Raw genomic sequence first — 23,236 nt, 5'->3', positions numbered from 1 at the left:
CAATGCAAAAATACTGGGACAGTTAAACTCTGTGTTCTCATGTTTAGAGGAAGGACCACGGGAATATCTAATAAGGTTACTTAGGAAGTATAAGAAAATTTGTAGGGATACATCTGGATGTATTACGTTAGCTAGACATGATGTGACTGTAGGAGACTCAGTGCTGATAAAACAACATCCTTATCGGCTGAGTCCAGAGAAACAAGCTCAGGTAGAAACAGAGATCCAATATATGCTGGAAAATTAATTGATTGAGCACAGCTGAAGCAGCTGGAGTTCACCGCTAGTGCTGGTTCCTAAGTTGGATGGATCAACTAGATTTTGTATAGACTACCGGAAAGTGAATGCAGTAAAGAGGACAGATTCAAACCCAATTCCTCGGTTAGAAGATTGCATCAATAGGGTTGGCAGTGCCTCATTTCTTTCTAAAATTGATCTATTGAAGGGGTACTGGAAAGTGCCATTAATATCAAGGGTTAAAGCCTTTGTTACACCAAGTGGATTGCATCAATGTCAAGTCATGCCATTTGGGTGTAAAAACACCCCAGCTACATTGCAGAGACTTATAAATCAAGCCATAGCTGAAGTACATAACTCTGTGGCTTATTTAGACGATGTCGTAATATATAGTAACACATGGGAAGAACATGTAAAGCAATTAGAGGACCTATTTAAGCAATTGAAGTTGGATGGCTTACTCATAAATCTGGCCAAAAGCAAATTTGCAAAAGCAAGAGTAACTTACTTAGGTCACATCGTAAGACAAGGGCAAGTGGTGCTAAGAACAACAAAAGTGAACGCTCTAATAGAATTCCCCACTCTTAAAACTAAACGAGAAATCATGAGGTTTTTGGAAATGTATGGGTTTTATCGGAAGTTTGTGCCTAACTTCAGCATAATAGCTGTACCTCTCACCAATTTGTTAAAAAAAACAGGAAAAAGTGGTATGGTCAGTAGAATGCCAAGCAGTTCTTGAAAAACTGAAGGCAATCTTAATAAATGAACCAGTGTGGCCACCCCTGACTTTACCAAACCTTTTAAAATGGCAATTGATGCTAGTGACTTGGGGGTACATGCAGTCCTATTACAAGATAATAAATTAGGGAAAGAGATGCCGGTGGGGTACTTTTCCAAGAAACTAAATCAATATTAGAGGAAGTACTCCACAGTAGGAAAAGAACCTCTAGCATTGTTGTCTCTTCAACACTTTGAAGTTTACGTCCGACACGATAACAAAGAAACACTAATCTACATTGACCATAATTCTCTGGTGTATATTGAAAAGTTTAAAACTTGGAAAGTGAGACTGTTTAGATGGAGTCTATTGTTTCAACCATTCAATGTAAAGGTTGTTCATATTGCCGGCAAACATAATATAATCGTGGATGCATTGGCCCAGGTGTAAAATACTGAAATAAGTTTAAGGGTTAAGAAATGCTGAAGATTGTATAAGATTGTAAAAGGAGTAGGAAGGATGAATGGAAGTAAGTCTCATGTTTTGTTATACATGTGTCAAATACCTTGTGATGAAATGCATTTTGAAATGGTGTCTCATCTCTTTTGAGGGTGGAGGCATGTAAAGAACATATCGTTTTATTTCCGTTGGACTGTGGATTAAAATTACAATGGCTGCAGTTTGAAGGACATGACTACTGGAACAGTGTGAGGGATATATACAACATTGCTGTCCTGGAACAGAGTGTGCCATGAAAGACAGGGTGATGCGAAGGAGGAGTCTGGTCTAATGAGAAACTGCCTGGCAACAGTGTTTTAATTGGCTCCTGACCAGGTGACCAGGGTTTGTGTGAGAGCAGTGCAGTAGAATAGCTCCTAGCTTGAAAAGGGAAAAGACCTAGAATCTCTGTCTTCTTGTGTGAATAAGATTTCAGTCATTCTACAATAATAGGTTGGTATAGAGAATATGAGGAGCCATGGGGAGTGTGTAGAAGGGCATAGATTGCCATGGAGGGTATGAGGGGCCATGGGTGGGGGGGCATGAGGTAGCATGGGTTGGCATGGATAGGGCATGAGGAGTGTGTGGGGGGTGAGGGGTTGTGAAAGGTGAGGGCTGTTTCTTTCCTCATAGTTTCAACAAAGTGCCATATCACGGACGCTGGTCTTTCGTCCAACCACCTTCCACATCTGACAGCCTCCAAACTCTTTCTGGGGGTGGTGGCCACAGCTCCCATTTTCACCCATCCCGCCCCCCCACTCTGGACTGAAAATCCGAACTTCCGGGCCACCTTTCTCCCTGGTCAGGTTTGTGGAGCTGGTAATTGTTGCGACTCATTGCTCCCGATCTGGGAGTGAAAATTCAGGGTTAAATTTATCAAAACATAATTGCATTCCTACCAGCCACAACTTAACATTTAATAAATTCTGTTTTAAAGAACAGTAATATGATTGTGATATCATGAAAAAACAGTATAACATTCAAAGCAATGGAAGACTTAAAAAAATTATTTGACATACCGGAAAGCTTTCAAAGAAGAGTCAGGGATGTGTTCCTTGTCATAGTTTATTAGTGAATCTAAAAAAGCATCCACTTTACCCATCATAACTTTGGCAGCTTTCCAGCTCTTGTCCTTTGGGATTTTTCCACTTGGCGCTAAAAGGATCATTACAGCAGCAGCCACAAGAACTACAGCATCTGGTGGAGAGCCAAAAGATTTCAACTCTGTCAAGTTGTTCTAACAAGAAAAAAAAGTCAGATTAATAATTTGAAATAAAATATGAAAATAAATTTCCTAAAGAGCATCTTTGTTGAGTGCCCAAGGTATACTACTTAACAAAACAGGCTAAAGAGAGAAGGATTTTTTTCACTTCTCTAATCAAGGCATTTGTACTTCAGTTCTTAGTGCTGGGCAGTCATCAGGTAGGAGGAAGTTCAGAATTTATAGCACTCTGATGGACAGTATTTCACTTTCTCTGGTGACCCAGCAAAGTTCTCTCTTTACCCTAACAAAATAGCTTCCATTTTGGTATGAATTTTTTAAAAAATGGGTTGTGAAATGCTTGAATCTGCTTCCATTTACAACAACAATTTACATTAATAAAGTGCCTTTAACATCGTAAAACATTCCAATGTGTTTCATTAGAGCTTTATCAAACAAAATTTGACATTGAGATGCATATGAAAAAATAGAACATGAAATCAAAAGCTTGGTAAAGAATTAGATTTTAAGTGGTGCCTTAAAAGTAGTCAATACAGATTCATTTGTAACCTTCAAAATGGAAATGGATAAATACTTGAAGGAGTGAAAATTTCAAGGATATGGTGGTAAAGAGCAAGAAGTGAGACTAGGGGCAGAAACGTCCCAGGTTTACACTAAGTGTGGTAGCACGAGGGAAAAAAAGATGCTTTACATGCCGGCCACAATGGCGGGTTTTCGCGTCATAGTGTCCTATTCCTGGCGCATCCCACTTCATTAATAATGCATTCCTGGGAAACACGCTGTATCGTTGATGGGGTGACCTCTGATTTGCCTGCCCCGCTGTCACCTCAAGCCTTCAGTAATCCGGGCACAATATTTAAAGGGTGGCCCTGCACAGCGCTAGTGCTCTCTAAGGGATTGGAAGCTGCTGAAAATTCATGGGTGTTAAAGGGAGGAAACATGCTGCCCACCAAATTTAGCATTGCCTCCCTCGGGTGCCCACTGGATGCAGTGGAGGTCCACCGTGAAGTCCTCTACCCCCACTCTGGGTGAAGACCAACTAGCAAGGTCACCAATCCAGATGGAAAGCGGTGGCAGTGGTGGTCAGCAACAATGTCCTGCAAAAGAGGACAGCCACCCAGTGCTGAAACAGGGTGAATGATCTCCTCTTCCGCCAGGGTAAGTCACTCTTCTCATCACTCTTAACTCACGCACTCACAAACCCATTACACATCCACAGGGATCTCACTCACTGCCAATTCAAGGAACATCACCATTCACTCTCTCTTGCATACCTTCATGCGCCCTGCGGATTGTGTCCTCATCCTTTCCATGGCACCACTCACCACCCACACATGCCAGGCATCTTTCTCCTCTGGCCTGGTGGGCGTCCTGCTTACACTCTCTCCATCCTTATTCATGCAGGACAAGCTGGCACACAACAAACAGTAGAGGTCACAGACTGTTGGAGGAATGCCCAACATCAAGAGCCTGACAGACTTTGAAAATAGAGTCATCCAGCTGGCCGGCGACAATCTGGACCATTCCTATGCTGACCGTGAGGTCAGCGGTGCTCAACAAAGTGATGATCCAAAAGTGCAATATCCATCAGACAACCATGTTGTGAGTGAGTTCCCCTATTCCGCAGCCCCCTGCGCCCATGCTTCAATTATTTCTCCTTGCTTTCTCAGGCACATCTGGGAAGCAGCCGAGGGGGTCCACAAGCCAGGACCTCAACTCAAGCCCGAAGACACCTTGGAAGAAGAACCTGATGACACCCTAATTGGAGACCCATCACAGCACTCACCCACACTCTCCACCAGAGCAAAGACACACACCTTGGTGGGACCCAGATATAGTGCAGGCTTGGGTTCGCAATCCAGTGGTCACCGCACGGACATGTATCCACAGCATGAGGAGGCAGGTTCAGTCAAGCTCCTCAGCACTAGGAGGACTGCTGGAGAAGAGACACCTGTGAGGTCTGAGTCAGATGACAAGCCTCTGGATTTGGCCTTCCAACTCATTGTGGAGAGTCAGCAGAAGGCAGGGGATCTTCGCACAGAGCTGTTGGTACAGAGTGGTACGTGAGTCGGAGGAATGCTTCTGCTTGCTCTCCGATGAAGTGGTGTCCACAGGTGCGCATATGGAGGTCTCCATGGGGAGGATGGCAAACGCCATGGACACCCTGATCCTGTAGAATGCGGAGAAGCGAGCAGACTTCCACTCCATCATGGTAGCCATGGGCGAGTTGCTGCAGTGGCAAAACAAAAGGGAAACAGGGAACCTCGACATCCCTCCAGGTGCTCCTTCCCCTCAAGAAGTCAGGCCAGGGCCCTCGGCACCTGAAGGGAGGAGGAACGGCAGCTGGACACCCCTGGCTCATCCACTCAGGAATCTCAGAGGCTGTCTGCTCCCTCTGAGTGCCCTTTTCCTGTGACCTCAACCTCATACTCTGTCACTGCAGAGAGAGCAGCGGGCCCACAGGAGGACAGCCAAAGCAAGGTGGGGCTCGCAAGGCCTCGGCTCTCCAGAGGACATGTGCCAAAGTCATCAGAGGCAACAGGGCCAACCATTGCACAGGCTGTCTCCACCCCTGCTGCAGATTTCAGGGCAGCATCTAGAAGAAGTGGTAGGCCTAGAAAAGTTAGGAAATTCTGATCACAACTAGTTGCATGGATGAACACATTTTGTAATTTAATAATCTGAAAATATATTCACTTTCACTGAATAATGTGTAATGTTGTCTTTCAGGTTAATTTTAGGTTTCATGTGTCCTCTCGCTGCATCCCCCCAAGCCATTGGCAGCTCAGCTGCATGCAGCAGGACCACAAGTGATTCTGGAGGGAGAAGTCCATGCGTGGCAGGGCCTTTTGGAGCCTCGAGCAAGCACTCTCCCATGCATGCAGAGCCTTCATCCATCACACTCACCTCACTGTCCAGAGCATTTCGATTCCAGCTGCTGGGGTTCTCTTTCAGTTGTCTATCTGAGCTGACCTGCATCCCAGCCCACCCACTGATTGCACTCCCATGCAGCACTTGTGCCTATCCAACATGAGATTCCGCTCACTTTCGATCCCATCACTTTCGACTCCCCTGGCATCACCTTCCACCTCCCCACCATCACCTACCAACCGGAATGCTTGTCTTTTCAGGATGTCAAGGTGAACATGTGTTCACTACCTTCCTGAGATTCCCACCCCCATCCACATTGACATACCCGGCCTTCTTCCCAGGGTCTGTGTCTGCCTCTGAGTCCCCACCAACCACCCTCACCATCCCTTCTACCGCTACCGATGCACCCTCAACCTTCCACTCTACCGGCTCCCTCTACATCTTCTCATACTTACCATCCCCTCCTACCACACCCACCCTTAGATTGCTCCCCAGGAGGCAGTCATTGACTCCACGGACACCTGCCTTGCACATTCACCTGGACATTCCCCCCATCACTCACTCCTCCCTGGACACCTTCCCCCCAGAGTCCTTCCCCCCACTGAACTCCCACCTTTACACCTTCCTCCCCCCTTACACCTACCTTTCCACTTGCCACATGCTCCCCATTACACCCTCCTCCCCCTGTACTCCTTCCTCATCCCCCAATCTCACCCCCCTGACACCGTTTCCCCCATTCCCAACCTCACCCCCATAGGCACCTTCTTCCTGCCCCCCCCAACCACACCCCCCAAAACCTTCAATCCCCCTCCCAACCTCAACCCCCGGTACACCTTTCTCCCCCATTCAAACCTAACTTTCCGCTCCCACCCCCCACCCCAGTACACCTTCCTCTCCCATTCCCTCACCGATCATCCATAACAGCCCATGGTCAAGACCGTGATGTTCCGAAGCAGACCCGAAGCATCAACGGAGACCTCCCACCCTTCGTGAGCTGCTTCGCGGTGGAGCCATGTCCATGAGAATCCACCCAGCATGCGATATACTCCAGGATATTCTTCCAGGGTCCAGTAGCTGTAGGGTTCCAGCATCATCTTCTCCTTGGATGTCCACGATCTGAGCAAGGCCCTAACAGTAAGTCCCAACTTCTGCATGCCACACTTGTCCAGACGTGTTCTGGTCCGGCGTGTGTTCCCACTGGAGTAATAGAAAATCTGGCATGGTGGACAATTCCAGTTGGGCCTTACTTTGCATCTCATTACCAGGATGCAAATTGGGTTCATGATGGCTTCCATTGGAATTCGCGTTTCACCATGACGGACACCATCGGATAATCCCGCTGTGCTTTCACACCGGCATGAAACCAATTTCTGCCCCCCATGTCAAATTGTGCCTCCGGCACGCCATGACACCTGATGTCAATGTGGCCAGCCGAGCTCTTTGAAAGAGCCAGTGCAGACTCCATGGCCAAATGGCCTCTTTCTGTGTTGTTATTTTATAATTTTCTGAAAGGACGAGAGAGAGTTGGAGAGACTTAGGGAGGGAATTCCAGAGCTGAGAACCTAGTCATCTGAGGACATGGCTGTTAATGGTGGAGTGGTTAAAACTGGGAATGAGCAAGAGGGCACAATTGGAGGAATGCAGAGATCTTGGCGACTTGTAGCACTTGAGGAGATTAAAGAGATAGGGAGTATCAATGCTATGGAGGGATTTGAAAACAAGGCTGAGAATTTTAAAAGTAAAGCATTTCTGGACAAGGAGCCAATGTAGGTCAGTGAGTACAGGAGTGATGGATGGATTGTGCTGGAAGCATTTAAGACATGGGCAGCCGAGTTTTGAATAAGCCTCAAGATTATGTAGGGTAGGAGATGGGAAGTTGTCCAGGAGAACACTGGAATACTCAAATCTAGAGTAATAGAGTCATGGCTGAGGGAGGGGCAGGGGCTAATGACATTACAGAGGTGGAAGTCTTGGTGATAGAGCAAATATGGTGCTAAAAGCACACTTCAGGGTCAAATAAGATGTCAAAATTGCGAACAGCCTGGCTCAGCTCTACACAATTTTAGGGAGAGGGATGTAATCAGTGGATCGAGAACAGAGTTTGTGGAGGAGGCTGAAAGACTGATATTTATTATACCAATGGAATGGAATTTAACATAGATGGTAGGGGTTTTGGCTTGCAAAATGAAAACTGGTGGCAACACTGCTGAGTTGATCTCCAGGAGCCCCAACAGAATAAAATGCCTAATTGACAGCAGAAATCCTGTCACCAGAGCTCCTGGCTCCACCAAGGACATTAAATCATCATACCATCTAGTGTGGGGTGGCTCTCCCACTCCCAAGTGCTGCTGGTCAGTCAGGGGCCAGCAGCTTTCCAGTACCACCAACGCCACTGGAAATGATAGCCACTGCCAGTACTGCACACAGACCTTCACCAAGGATAGTTGCTGGAGCCCTAGGAGGTAGATAATTGGGATGGGATGGGGATCCCAGAGAGGGAGGTGCTGGCAAGAATGGGTTGATAGAAATACATCACAGACAGAATTTATGTGATTTATTATTGTCTACGACAAAAGTGTTTAAATGTATGAGGTTAGTGTGCCCTTCCCCTTAAGAGGTTAGAAGAGGTTGGGGGGCAGATTCCTTCTCTCTCTTTCAAAGTATAGCTGATTTACTTTGGCTGCTTTGTCTTGCAGCTGGTTTGACAGATTTTCAGGTGACTTTCCTGATATTTCTCATCTGAACAACTTCTGCTGTTATTTTTTGAAGAAACAGGTACTGAACATGGCTGCCTTAAATCATATGACCAACTACGAGTTCAAAGTCCTTCTTCCAAAAAGGGTAGCGGGTTGTTTTTCTTAAAATCTTGTGTTTTCACTGTTAACCTATTGAGAGCTTTTGAGAAAGCCAAGGTCATATTAATTGAGTCACCTATTCAATTTAAATAATTACCAGCAGCAAGCTTTTGTGAATTTTAAAAATAAAGAAAATCATTTATTATCACATACCTCCCCCAGAGGTTTTAAAGTGACATCTCACACACACTGCCATTCACACAAAGGTGAGATACAGACGAAGAAAACAATGCAATTACAAGTTGTAATGTTTTCAGTCTCTTTTGTAGCAGGCCTATAGTTTCTCAATTGAATTGATACTTTAGTTGGAGTGGAGGTGTTGAAAAGCAGATAAATCTCAGTAAACTGCAATGCTTTTTGTTGTTGAATTTATAGTAGTCTGGTTCTCAGGTGAACCTGAAGTTGGAACTGGTTGGGGGGAAGATTCCTTCTCCCTCTTATAAGGCATAGCTGATTTACCTTGGCTGCTTTGTCTTGCAACTGATTTGGCAGCTTTTCAGATGATGTTCCTGATGTTTCTAATCTGAACAGCTTCTGTTATTATTTTAAAAAGTGGCACCAAACATGGCTGCCTTAAGTCATGTGACCAATTACGAGTTCAAAGTCCTTCTTTCAAAAAGGGTAGTGGGTTGTTTTCCTTCACTTCACACCCTGTGCTTTCACCTTTAACACATTGAGAGCTTTCAGGAAAGCCAAGGTCATCTTAATTGAGTCAACAATTCAATACAAATTATCTCTGAAAGCCTTTCATGTATAGGGCAATGAGTTTCTATGGCTCCATGGCATAGGACAATGAGTCAGCTGATATGTGATAACTGTTCTGTTAACAGTTCATCCTTAACTAAAGGACTTGAGTTGCAGAAGTGGTTGGGATTGTTCATATTTTAATGAGGCATGTACTTGAGTATTACTTCTGTCTGGAGTCGATAATGCCAAAGTCACATGATGCGCTGCCCATCATCTTAAAAACTGTTGTGTGCATTTAAAAGATATAATTTTAAAATTTGCAGTATCTTCATGCTTGTATTGGGCATGACATTGGCGAAGGGGGCTGGCTTCCAGTGGGTCCTCCCCGCCCCTTCTTGATCATACAAAAATACGAAACAGGAGCAGAAGTAGGCCATTCGGGCCCTCAAGCCTGCTCTGCCATCTAATAAGGTCATGGCTGATCTGTTTCTGTTTCGAGTTCTACATTCCCATCTACCCCCTATTATAACCTTTGATTCCCTTCCTAACAAGAATCTATCTACCTCTGCCTTAAAAATATGCAGTGACCCCCACCTCCTCCACCTCCTGAGGCAGAGAGTTCTAAAGTCACTCAACGTTCCGAGGGCAACTTTCTCCTCATTTCTGCCCTATAAGGGTGACCCCTAATTTTAAAACAGTGCCCCTAGTTCTGGACTCACCCACAAGAGGAACCATCCTTTCCACATCCACTTTGTCAAGATCATTCAGGATCTTATACACTTCAATCAAGTCACCCCTCGCTCTTCAAATCTCCAGTGGAAACAAACCCAGCTTGTCCAACCTATCCTCATAAGACAACCTGCTTATTCCAGGTGTCATTCTAATTAACCTCCTCTGAACCACCTCCAACGCACTTACATCCTTCCTTAAATAAGGGGACCAAAACTGCACATAGGATTTGAGATTTGGCCTCACCAATACCCTGTATAACTGAAGCATAGCATCCTTACTTTTATGTTAATTTCCTCTTGTAATAAAGGATTGCATTCCATTGGCCTTCTTGATTACATGTTGTACCTGCATAATTTTTTGTGACTCATGCATGAGAACACCTAGATCCCTCTGTACCTCGGAATTCTGCAGTCATTCTCCATTTAAGTAATAATCTGCTTTTTTATTCTTCCTGCGAAAGTGAACAACTTCACATTTTCCCACATTATAATCCATCTGCCAGATTTTTGCCCACTCACTCAATTTATCTATAGCTGTCTGCAAACTCCTTATGTCTTCTTCACAACATACTTTCCTACCTATCTTTGTGACGTCTGCAATTTAACTACCATGCCTTCTCGCCCCTCATCTAAGTCATTGACGGACATTGTAAAAAGTTGAGGCCCCAGCACAGATCCCTGTGGGACTCCATTCATCACACCCTGTCAATCAGACAAAGAACCATTTATGCATACTCTCTGTTTTCTGCCAGCCAGTCAATCTTCTATCCAGGCTAATATGTTACACACTACACCATGGTCTTTTATTTTCCGCATAACCTTTGATGCGGCACCTTATCAAATGCTTTCTGGAAATCCAAGTACAGTACTCCCCTTTATCCACTAGACATGTTACTCCTTCAAAGAAGTCTAATAAATTGGTTAAACATGATTTCCTTTTCATAAAACCATGCTGACTCTTACCGATTACATTGAGCTTTACTAAGTGCCCAACTATAACCTCTTTAATGATCAACTCTAACACCTTCCACACAACAGACATCAAGCTAACTGGTCTATAGTTTCCTGCTTTCTGCCTCCCTCCCTTAATGAATAGAGGGGTTATATTGGCTAATTTCTAGTCTGTTGGAACCTTTCAAGAATCTAGGGAATTTTTGGAAAATTAACACCAATGCATCTACTACTTCATTAGCCATCTCTTTTAAGACCCTAGGATGAAGTCCATCAGGACCCGGAGATTTGCCAACCCGTAGCTCCATCAGTTTGCTCGGCACTGCTTCCCTAGTGATCATAATTTCACCAAGTTCCTTTCTTCCCTCCACCTCCCAATTTACAGCTATGACTGGATTGTTTTTTGTATCCTCTATAGCGAAGACAGAAGCAAAATATTTATTCATTTCAGCCGTCATTTCCTTATTATCTACTATTAACTCCCCATTCTCACTCTCTATAGGGCGAACACTCGCTTTACCCACTCTTTTCCTGTTTAAACACCTGTAGAAACTCTTGCTATCCATTTTTACATTTCTAGCTAACTTCCTCTCATACTCTAATTTCTTTCTCCTGATTAACATTTTAGTCATTCTCTGCCATTCTTTATATTCTGACAAATCATCTGACCTGCCACTCATCTTTGCACAGTTATATGCTTTTTCTTTAAGTTTGATGCTTTCCCTAACTTCCCTAGGTTCTCCCTTTAGAATTTTCCTTTATTGTAGGAATATACTTATTCTGAGTATTCTTAAATGTCTGCCACTGCTTCTCTATTGATCTATCCCCTAGCCAGGTCCCTTGATCGAGCACTAAGAGAAAGAGGGACCCCTACGAGGTTGCAGACAAACCTGAGAGGGCTTGCTCAGAGTTGGCCTGCATAGTGAGTTTCCTCCCCAGCAGTGGTGGGATGAAACCCTTAAGTGGTTACTTAAGGGCCTCAGTTGGCCTCCAGGTGAGAAGGACGCCACCGATCCTTTCCACCCAGTGTGTGAATGAGGGAAGTTGGGAAGGCAGCAGGATCTCCATCCTGTACCTTCCCATCCACTTACATGGCTGCCCCCTCCACTTCAAAAATGACCTTGGTTGGGTGCGGGAATGCGGTGGCAGCATTGGTATTAAATTCTACCCATAGAGTCTGTCAACTTAAAAATTTAACATTATAACTAATCTCACCTGCAATGTTGATCTGTCTTTCTGGGCAGCATTTTGCTTATGGGGTAAGGAACTTTGCATTGGAACCATTACCAGGACCTGACCCAGCCCTGAGGGATGAGGGGGGGTGAAGTGGGAGGTTGGGGAAGTAGTCACAACTCACAATCTTGCTGGAGATGAGCTGCTAATTGGCTGGAGAGTGGGTTTGGCAGTGGATGCAGAATGGAGGCAGGATTCTTCAAGTGCGGGCCCGATTTAAAGTAATCAGAGCAGCGATTACTGTGACAGCTGTTTTGCATTGCAATGGAAGCCCAAGATCAGCAGGAGGAGAGGCAACGGTGTGTTGCCGCACGAGAAATATGGCAAAGGTCAACTACTGATTCCGGGAATGTGGCAGAGATGAAGGAGTTCAAGGGGACAATAACTTTATTGGCTACTAGCAGGGCATGGCTTGTGCTGCAAGGCCTGAGGTCTTCCTCATTAAGGTGACAAATCTCAGTTATCTTGTGCCTGGTGGATGCAGTCTCCTGCAGCACTGATTCTCTGACATGTCCAGGTAGCTTCTATTTCAGCAGTATACTCAATGCTGAGAGTATGACCTTTGTTGCCTTCCTGCCTCCATTCCTCTTCTCTGTCACACTCTAGCTGTGGATCTGCTTCTGTAACTGAGATGTTCTTCATCATTGCTTGACCCTATCTTCAAGTACCTTAGTCCAATGTCCACCTGTTGCCTTGCCTGCAGTCAGTTGCGCTCAGAACCCATAGTGGAACCCCCTCTGATGGTCCCACAATCCTTTGAAGGTTATGACCCCCTCAACCGACTGTGGGCGGACAGACCACTTGCTCCAGTAACTCTGCTCACCCAGTGTGCTAATGGATGAGCGACCCTCTAGCCATATACCCTTTTCTGGGTCCACCTAATTGAGTAGTGTAACCATGACTGGCTCCCTGCCTTTTGCTACCTCCTTCCACTTGGATTGTTCCTGATCCCTTTTGTAATCCATGCGTCTCTCTCTACAAATGTTCCAAACTGGTCCTCGACTAGCAGACAAGTTTGTTAACAAAATCAATTAGTCAGTAATCTGAATTGGGTGAGTTTCCAGGTCCTGTCTTCCATTCCCCTGAGCAAAGTCACTTGCGGTCAGAATGGCACTGGCAAACCAGCATGATGGCTGTACATGCTAATTTTCATGCCCGCCTGCCTCTGTGTTGTTTGAGATTTTAAAAAGATCATTTTTTTTTTAAATGTACCCTTCCTTTCTATTTTTTCTCTCAATTTAAAGCCCTCTCTTTATTTTCTTTCCATATCTGATTTTTTTTTGGGCGGGGGTGGGGGAGGGGGAGGGGGCAGTTAGCTAGATGGCTAGCATATGAATCAGATTAGCACCAAAAGCACAGGGCTCAAACCCCATTCTAGCAGAGGTAGACTTAGGGCCTGCCTCCTCACCCTGCCCATAGTAAAAAATTCACAGCACTTAGGCATGGTTCAGCAAACAATAACCAAGGACCTATCTTCGGGCAGAGAACTGAAGAAGAAGACTAGAATTAACTTTGAACTCACCCAATCTAATTCTTCTTCTCAGTCCTTCCTCTGGATATTTGTCAATCCCTATATCACTGGCTAAACATTTATTCTGTTTGTCTCATTGTCACCAGCAAAATTATTGTGCTAAAGATGCAGGCACATGTCTAACAGAGCACACCTTAAGATGTCCCTCTATAGTAAATTCTCAGACTATATTTAATTTGTTAATCTGAACAACTCCAACTTGCAAATTTAATTTATTTCATTTAGTTAAAAAAACTACTTGGTTGTTGAAATGTATTAATATTCATGCTTAGTTTCCCTCATACAGTGAATTAACAGAGAGAGGTATCTTGCTGATGAAAAATGAGTAGTGGAATCTTGCTCATTCTTTGATTAATGTTATCAACATATCTGTGGAATCAGTCCAGATCGTCAACAGGGAGGAAAAACAAAAAAAAATCATCTAGTCGTTTTTTGGAGCCATTGAGGGAAGATTTTCATTGAAATGCAGTTTCAATGCAGTTGAAAAAATACTATGATTAAACCAGAGACAGGAAAACTAAGATAGGGAGCAAAAAGAGAATATTTATTCAAAAAAAAATTGCCTGCATGTGTACCAAACTACCATCCAAAAAGAATCAGTATCATGGATAGGTAACATTAGTCCACAGTAACCTTCTGAGAAAGATGAAACAGATTAATTCAGAAAAAAAAATACACAATGTTGAGAATAGTTTGTCCTTGTGTTATATTAGAAATAGCTGATTAACTATCAAGGGTTGAATTCTACTGACTAGCAGAAACTGAAGCTATTTGAGATGTTAACTTTCAAATCAAAAACAGTAGTTCACATGAATCTTCTCTGTAAGAGTACAATGTGAAATTGGTTTGGGCAGTGTCAATTCAGTTCAAAGAGGACATACGACCATATAAGAAAACTGGTCTTAACTGCACTAAAGTGCAAATTCCATTCCGAAATACTATATGACAAATGCTACAGGCAATAAAAAATAGCCATGTTGGTGAGGCATTGGTTATGCTGTGGTACTTTGTTAAAGAAGAGTAAATGGAACATTACGATAAAAACAAAAAGCTAAAAGCTACTGTGGATGCTGGAAATCCAAAACAAAATAAAAACAGAATTACCTGGAAAAACTCAGCAAGTCTGGCAGCATCGGCGGAGAAGAAATCAGTCAACGTTTCGAGCCCTCATGGCCCTTCAGCAGAACTGAAGCATAGTTTCAACAAGGGAGAAATATAAATTGGTTTAAGGTGGGTGGGGGGGAAGAGACACATTGAGGGTGTGGTGTGAGCAGATAATCAAAAGATGTCAGAGACAAAAGGGTCAAAGAGGTGTTGAAGGTGATGGTCTTTGTCTGAGAAAAGTGCTAATTAAGAATGCAAGACAGGATATTCAAAGTACAGCTCTAGTGGGGGTGGGGTGGAAAGACTAAAGGTTTTAGTTTTAGATTTAAAAATAATGGAAATAGGTGGGGAAAGAAGAATCTATATAAATTATTGAAAAAAAAGGCGGGTGGGGGGGGAAAAGAAACGGGGTGGGGATGGGGGGAGGGGGGTTTAAGATCTAAAGTTGTTGAATTCAATATTCAGCCCAGAAGGCTGTAAAGTGCCTAGTCGGAAGATGAGGTGCTGTTCCTCCAGTTTGCGTTGGGCTTCACTGGAACAATGCAGCAAGCCAAGGACAGACATGTGGGCAAGAGAACAGGGTGGAGTGTTAAAATGGCAAGCGACAGGGAGGTTTGGGTCTTTCTTGCGGACAGACCGCAGGTGTTCCGCAAAACGGTCGCCCAGTTTGCGTTTGGTCTCTCCAATGTAGAGGAGACCGCATTGGGAGCAACGAATGCAGTAGACTAAGTTAGGGGAAATGCAAGTGAAAGTGAGTGCCCAAACACTCCTTTCAAGTGAAGCAGCATTTCACTTGCATTTCCCCTAACTTAGTCTACTGCATTCGTTGCTCCCAATGTGGTCTCCTCTACATTGGAGAGACCAAACGCAAACTGGGCGACCGTTTTGCGGAACACCTGCGGTCTGTCCGCAAGAAAGACCCAAACCTCCCTGTCGCTTGCCATTTTAACACTCCACCCTGTTCTCTTGCCCACATGTCTGTCCTTGGCTTGCTGCATTGTTCCAGTGAAGCCCAACGCAAACTGGAGGAACAGCACCTCATCTTCCGACTAGGCACTTTACAGCCTTCTGGGCTGAATATTGAATTCAACAACTTTAGATCTTAAACCCCCCTTCCCCCATCCCCACCCCGTTTCTTTTCCCCCCCCACCCGCCTTTTTTTTCAATAATTTATATAGATTCTTCTTTCCCCACCTATTTCCATTATTTTTAAATCTAAAACTAAAACCTTTAGTCTTTCCACCCCACCCCCACTAGAGCTGTACTTTGAATATCCTGTCTTGCATTCTTAATTAGCACTTTTCTCAGACAAAGACCACCACCTTCAACACCTCTTTGACCCTTTTGTCTCTGACATCTTTTGATTATCTGCTCACACCACACCCTCAATGTGTCTCTTCCCCCCCACCCACCTTAAACCAATTTATATTTCTCCCTTGTTGAAACTATGCTTCAGTTCTGCTGAAGGGCCATGAGGGCTCGAAACGTTGACTGATTTCTTCTCCGCCGATGCTGCCAGACTTGCTGAGTTTTTCCAGGTAATTCTGTTTTTATTTTGAAATGGAACATTACACTGTGTATAACTGTGCTATATCTGACCTCTAAATGCATGATGCTGATACTGGTGGGATGTTCCAATTCAGTGATATGTCCCTTTTGGATGCCATGGAGGCCAGCCATGATGTCCTTTACCCCCACTCTGACTGCAGGAGGTCTAACAATACCACCACTCCAGCTTGGTAGGTGATGGCAGTGGTGATCAGTGCCAATGCTTCACAAAAGACATTGGCCATCCAATGCACAAAGAGGGTGAATGATCTCATCTGTACCGCCAGGGTATGGCAACCATCTCATCACTCTAAACTCACCCTCTCAAGCCTATCACACATTCACTGACATCTCACTCACTGCCAGTTCAAGGGGCATCACCACTCACTCTCACACACACCTTCATTTCTCCATCTGGCCTCATCTCCTCTGGAGACAGCCTCCTCAGCCCTCACCATCTTGAGGCCACTTACATAGATCAGCTTGTGCCCCCACACACACACTGGGATACCTCCCTTCCCCAATACAGACCTCACCCTGCAGCCTCTTCCCTTGCCTGAGGTCACTTCACCCCCTTCCCCAAGCAAGCCTTGTACAAGCCCTCTAGCCATTGAAAAGCCACCCCTGTCTTATGGCTGGTCTGGTAGGTAGAGACCTGTCTGTGAGCCGCTTAAAAATGATGTGGTGCTGCCTTTGAAGCTTGGCATTGATGACTGCGAGTGCTGCCCGAAGCAAGGTAGGCAAACAAACCTCGATGTCCAGAGCGAAGTGCAGCTTGCCCAGTGCACGTTGCTTGTGTACAGTTGTGAAGCCGACCTGTTCGGATGATCCAGCATGGAGGGATGATTCCAGCAAGCTGGACTTATAATGATATACAGATGTATTACAATGAAGTTCACAACATCTGACAGCCGGAAAAGCGGCTCGCCATTGATGGGCAGAGCAGACGATTGCAAACTGGTTTCACAACGTGGTGAAACCAATTTTTGGCCCTCTCGCAATATTGTCTCCTAACGCTGCCAAACACACCCGCCGCCAACGGGCACAGAAAATTCTGCCCACAGGATATCACACACCAAGAGCATATATTAGGAGTTAAATGCTCGGGAATATGTGCCTCCTTTGGCTAAGTCACTGTGTTAAAAATGCAATTTCATATGACTACCTCCATTTCCCATTTCACAACATTCAAAAATAAAGGTGCAATAGGAAAATATGGTGAATTTCCATGGAGGTGTTCCCACTCATGTAACATAACTTCACCAGCGCAGCTGAGAAAATATGAAAAAAAAAGAGTCAATTATGTTTTTGCCATTTTTTTCTTGGCTCTCCTGCTGAAGTTACAGCAGACAGAAATACACCTATACAACCATCTACATGTGTGTTGGCTGGGATTTTCTGCATCAACCATCTTGACAAATGCTGGGATAACATCCCAACCCAAATATGTTCATTTTCCACACTTTCCTGTATTCCGCTCCAAAAATCACAGCTGACATGTTCCACTCCCAGCATTGCTGTGTAGTGCTTCCAGATCCAAATGTGATCAATTTTAAAGGTCAGAATGAGAACCATCCTAAATATTATAAATTATGTTCAACTCATGAACAATGCCGTTGTATATTAGCCAGTAATTTCTAGTTATACCTTATTTAATGTATTCAGTGCCTCTTGGGCTGCAATTAAAGCTGGCTCTGCTTTTGCTAAATCTTCTTCACAAGATTGTTGCTTTTCTCTTACATTCTAAATATAAAAAAATGTATTATTAAAGCTAATAACCTCTTCAAAATTGTAAAAATTAATAAGAACAGTTAATGCAAAATGAGATACCTCATTAATGATTTGTACTTTCTTCTCCTCCTCATCAGCAAATTTTTTATTTTTGGTAACAATTTCTGTTTGCTGTCCAACAACTTTAATTAATTTGTCTGCATCCTCATTCTTCTGTTGCAGTTCCACTTCTTGTATAGCAAGTTTACTTTTTAAATCATCTACCTATATGGAAAGACAGATCCATAATTTTTATTATCACAGTATATGAGGAGAATATATATGTGCATAATTTGAAGAAGCTGGGGCTGTTCTCCTTGGAGAATAGAAGGTTGAGAGAAGATTTGATAGAGGTATTCAAAATCATAAGGAGGCTGGACAGAGTAGATAGGGAGAAAATGTTCCCATTAGTGGAAGGATTAAGAAACAAAGGACATCAATTTAAAGTGATTGGCAAAGGCAACATGAAAAAAAAAATTACACTAGTGGTTAGGATCTGGAACACAGTGCCTGAGAGTTTGGTAGAGGCAGATCCTATTGTGTCTTTAAAAGAGAATTGGATCATTATCTGAAGAGGGAAAAATTTGCAGGGCTACAGGGGGAAAAGGTGGGAAAGTGGCACTGGGTGAATTGTACTTGTAGATAGCCGGCACAGACACGACGGGCTGAATGCCCTTCTTCTGTGCTGTAACCGCTCTATGATCCATAAATTCACTGATTCTGAGTTCCCCATGAAATACCTCTGTCAATTTTCCAACATGCACATGTTTTGACCATGGCTCCCTGTTGGGAATGCAGGATAGAGGAATTTACTCTATGGAACTAACTTAGTAGATAGGTACACACAAGACTGAATATCTCTTTAATATGTTGAATATGAGCTTCATTATGACCAGGTGAGAAGGAATGAACTAGCTCCCCTCTATTCAGCCTCCTTGATTGGTGACAACAAAGACTTAAGTTTCTCTTTCATGAGAATATGGCTTTTCCGAATCCAAAAGTATTTAACTATTGAGTTTTGAGAAGTAAAGAGCCAATCAAACAAGGTTTTCTTGAATTAAAGAACAAACACATTTATTAACCACTAAACCCAAGAAAAAATAATAAAAATGTGACGTCAAGTATTTGGCCCTTATGTAGTCATTCGGATACACACACGTGCGTGCACACATCAGAGATAAGGGAATTTAGGATCCAATAAAAAAAAAGTTATAAGAATATACAGTTAAGTGTCCTTTGAATGTCCTTGAGGCATAGATTTTCAAATGTTGTGGCTGATTTAGATTAGCTAGTTCAGTGGGTGCTGTCATATGTAAAAGATGCTGCAATTATAACGAGATTAGGTTCGCTGGTAGATTTCTGGTAAAGTTGGCTCTGAACTGGGTAATACATTGTTCCAAAGAAAAGAGCGAGAGAGAGTGAGAGCCCAGCTTTCAGCCTATTTCCACTGCTGAAAAAAGATCTTGCAATCTCCCTGCAGTGGCTGTAGCCTGGCCTGTTATACTTCACCCATCGTGCATTTCCAAGGGGTTTTGGGTGGGTCTGTCTGTAGCAGCCATGGTTTCAATATCCAGGACTTTAATTCCTCTTCCTTCGGAGTCCACTGTGGGTGACTTGTTTGCTTTTCACCTTCATCTTGGAAGGTGGTCTTGCATTTCTAAGTAGTCTGTTCTGTCTCATTTCAAATTGTAAAATTTCCAGTTGAAAGTTGAAAAATCATATTTTCAAAAATAAAGGGGCATAGCCTCATGACACCTCTGCATCACAAGAAATGAAATGAGATTCACTCTCATTTCATTACAAGGTACAAAAAAAAAACCAAAAACAAAAAAAAACATAATCACTCCCTTTCATTCACTCAGCCTTAGTGGGCTCTCCACCAGTTCTAACTGGGTCTCTAAGTTCTGGACAGGGCATCCGCAATCACATTCGATTTCCTTGCAATGTGCATGATTGTTAGGTGATATGGTTGGAGAAACAAACTCCAAAGGAATAACCTTGCATTCTGAGTTTTGAATTTTTCTACGAAAGCTAAAGGGTTGTGGTCGATATAAACTGTGATCTCACTCTATCCATTTTGGACATATATTTCAAAGTGTTTGCGATCCATTAATAAACCAAGGGTTTTTTTTCTACTGTGGAATACCATTTCTGATGTTTTGTTCAGTTTTTTTGGAGAAGTACCCAATTGATCTATCTATTCCTGATTTGTCTTCCTGGAGGAGGACAGTCCCTACCCGATGTCACTAGAATCAATGGCTACTTTAAAACCTTGGTTAAAGTCTGGAGCTATGAGCACTGGTTCACTTATGAAAATAGCTTTCAGCTTCTTGAAAGCTTTCTGACATTTCTAGTTCCATACCACTTCTGATTTTTTTTGCAGTAGGTCCGTCAGTGGGGTAGCAACAGTGCTAAAGTTTGGGACGAATTTGCAGTAGATCCCACACATCCCTAAAAATCTCATAATTTCCTGTTTTGTTTTGGGAATGGGCAACTGTACTACTGCTTGTATTTTTGCAGCCCTGGGCAGTACTTGTCCTTGACCTACCATGTGTCCAAGGTAGGTTACCTGAGCTTTAATGAACTTGTTCTTAGTGAGATTGATTTCTGAAAGACGGCTTCCAGTTGCTGTAAGTGAGTTTCCCAGGTGCCACTGTACACTAGGGCCTTAATTTTCAGGCCCCATTGGCGTCGGACGTCATGGCAGGTGGGGGTGGGTGGGAGGGGGGGCGGCGGAGGAGGTGGAACAACAATATGGCGAGAAGGCCAAAAATTGGTTTTACACCATCGTGAAACCAATTTGCAATCGTCTGCTCCACTTGTCAATGGCAGGCTGCATTTCCCGTCACCAAATGTTGGGAACGTCATTTTAATATATTTGCATCTAATTATAAGCCCTGCTCACCGGAATCATCTCTCCATGTCAAATTTACTGCCCACGTTGATGTGACTTCAAAACTGCTTGCTTCACGACGGCCTTTAAAAGCCATGCACCTGGCGACGTGAACTTCGAGGGAAACTTGGAGGTGAATGCACACAACCTTGCGCAGCACTCACGAGCATCGCTCATAGGACATCAAGGATGGGGTGCTGATCATTTGTTGGGGGCACAGGCAAGTCTCTTCCTCCCAGCTGGTTTTCAGTGTGGTGCCGGGGCAGGGGCTCCAGTGTGGGTCAGACTAAGCTTGTGTGCTGGGGGGTAAGGCAGCACAGACAGACTGAAGGAAAGACTCAAGCACATGGCGGGGAGTGTGGGGGGGTGGGGGAGTCGGGGACTGGTGGTGAGGGAAGTGGTCATACACTTGGAAAAGCTTGTCAAAAATGAGCATTTTTCAACAGTTGAGACCATTCAGCTGCAGCTCCATTGACATGCTTGGAAATGGGCTTCTGAAGCTTTCCTGCCCACTCAAGCAACGCAAAAGCATGAAAGTGCCATCAAATGCTCCAGAACTTTTTGCCCTTCGGGCGCAGACTGCAGATTATTGTGCGTTTTAGGGGGCAGCAGCGCACTTGGCTGACTGGGCAAGTAGTACAATTCCCTTGTCATGGAGCAGTCACTGGTGGAGGTGCTCACAGCCCCTTGCAATGTCTTTATAAAGGTTTGGGCCAGTATCCATTATAGTTCAAGCTAATAGTGCAGCCTTGCAGTGCAGGTTAGGAGAATGCCTGCACCTGAGCTGAGAGCACAGCATATAGTCCAATGGCCAAAGCTGCTGTCAATCGTTCAAGTGGAGTGGGGCAGAGGTGGGTGGAGTTTCAGACAGACAAATGAGTGCACTACACACCGGCCATCCAAGTGGTGTCCAGCACTTTCCTGCATCTGTGAAGGGGTCTTCATACTTAACCAAGAGAGGTTCTTAGTACACCCATGCTAACCCACACGTCTCTCTCTTCAATCCTGCAGGAGGAGAACATCAGAATCATGGAGCCTGGTGATTTAGTGGTATGCCTCATGGCTCACAGAGGCCAGAGAAGTAGAAGAAGAGAGCAGTGGAGGCCCCTGGCTCAGCAAAGGGAGGAGAATTCTCTCAAGATGAGGGGGCGGCAGCACCTGCTGTGCACACAGCTGAAGATCCATAGCAAGCTGTCACTCGTAGGTGCCTTGATAGACCCAGGGTCTATAGATGGCACCTGTCATTCATGCAGATGACTGAGAACCAGTGTCATCGAAGACTTCACGTGTCTAGGGAACTGCTCGGTTACATATGCCACCTGCTGAAGGATTTGGTGCAACGGGGATTTGGACAGCATCCACTGCCAGTGGCCATGAAAGTAACTGCGGCACTCAAATTATATGCCAGTGGCTCCTTCCAGGGCTCTGCAGGTGACCTGTGCGGGATTTTGCAAGCCTCCACACATAAATGTCTCCAGGAGGACACAGATGCACAGAACTTTGTGCATTTCACCCGGGATCAGGAAAGCCAGGAAGCAAAAGCGCCAGTATTTGTGCAGGTCTTAGGTTTTCCATAGGTGCAGGGTGCCATCCACTGCACTCATATGGCGCTTAGATCTCTGTGGCAACAAGCAGTCAACTACATCAACCCGAAGGGCTTCCACTCATTGAATGTTCAGCTGTTGTGCAACCACCACAAACACATCCTGCAGGTCTGCACATGATTCCCAGGAAGTGTCCATGGCTCCTAACTCCTTAGCAGGTCTCCAATCCCTGACATCTTCCAGGGTCCAGTGAAGCTGCAGGGTTGGCTCCTGGGGACAAAGGCTATCCATACAGGACGTGGCTGATGACTCCGGTGTGGCAGCCTCAGACTGCAGCAGAGTGACAGTACAATGAGGCTCAGGCCGCGACCCGGAGTTTGGTGGAGCAAACGATAGGCATTTTGAAATGAGGTTCTGGTGCATTGACAGGTCCAGTGGAGCACTACAGTACAGTCTCCAGAGGGTGTCGTGCATCATCATTGCTTGCTGCGTGCTCCACAACCTGGTGCTGCAAACGGGGGAGGACCTGGCTGAGGATGCGGACCTGAACTCATTGGAGCGAGGTTTTTCTGATCAACCTGATCTGTCTCTGTTCAACCACATTTATGAACATGACAGAGAACTGAACTTGGCAACCTGGAATGTAGGGATACTGACAGATACAGGAAAGCTGGAGTAAGAATGCATGGAGGCAGAAAGACTGAGGATTGGCCTGATGGATCTTTCCAAGGTCAGCTGGACAGGCAGTGGCCTGAAGCAGTCAGAATGTTGCACCTTCTACTATAGCAGAGGAGAAAAGCATCACCATTGTGTGGATTTCTTGTTGTCCCTGAGAGTTGATAA

General features: G+C 44.5%; 1 protein-coding gene across 1 annotated transcript in view; it reads right to left on the bottom strand.

Annotated features, from left to right (window-relative positions):
- The window catches only part of LOC144699540 (dynein axonemal heavy chain 17-like), a 785,608-nt gene that overhangs the window by 168,599 nt on the left and 593,773 nt on the right, over window positions 1-23,236 (bottom strand). Inside the window, 3 exon segments of the mRNA XM_078570587.1 lie at window positions 2,473-2,690; window positions 17,834-17,929; window positions 18,017-18,181. Coding sequence (XP_078426713.1) covers window positions 2,473-2,690; window positions 17,834-17,929; window positions 18,017-18,181 — 479 coding nt within the window.

Source organism: Cetorhinus maximus, chromosome 24, assembly GCF_964194155.1.
Source record: "Cetorhinus maximus chromosome 24, sCetMax3.hap1.1, whole genome shotgun sequence".
NCBI classification, from domain to species: Eukaryota; Metazoa; Chordata; class Chondrichthyes; order Lamniformes; family Cetorhinidae; genus Cetorhinus; species Cetorhinus maximus.
Note: the sequence above shows the minus strand (reverse complement) of the source record. Positions and strands in the feature narration are given on the sequence as shown.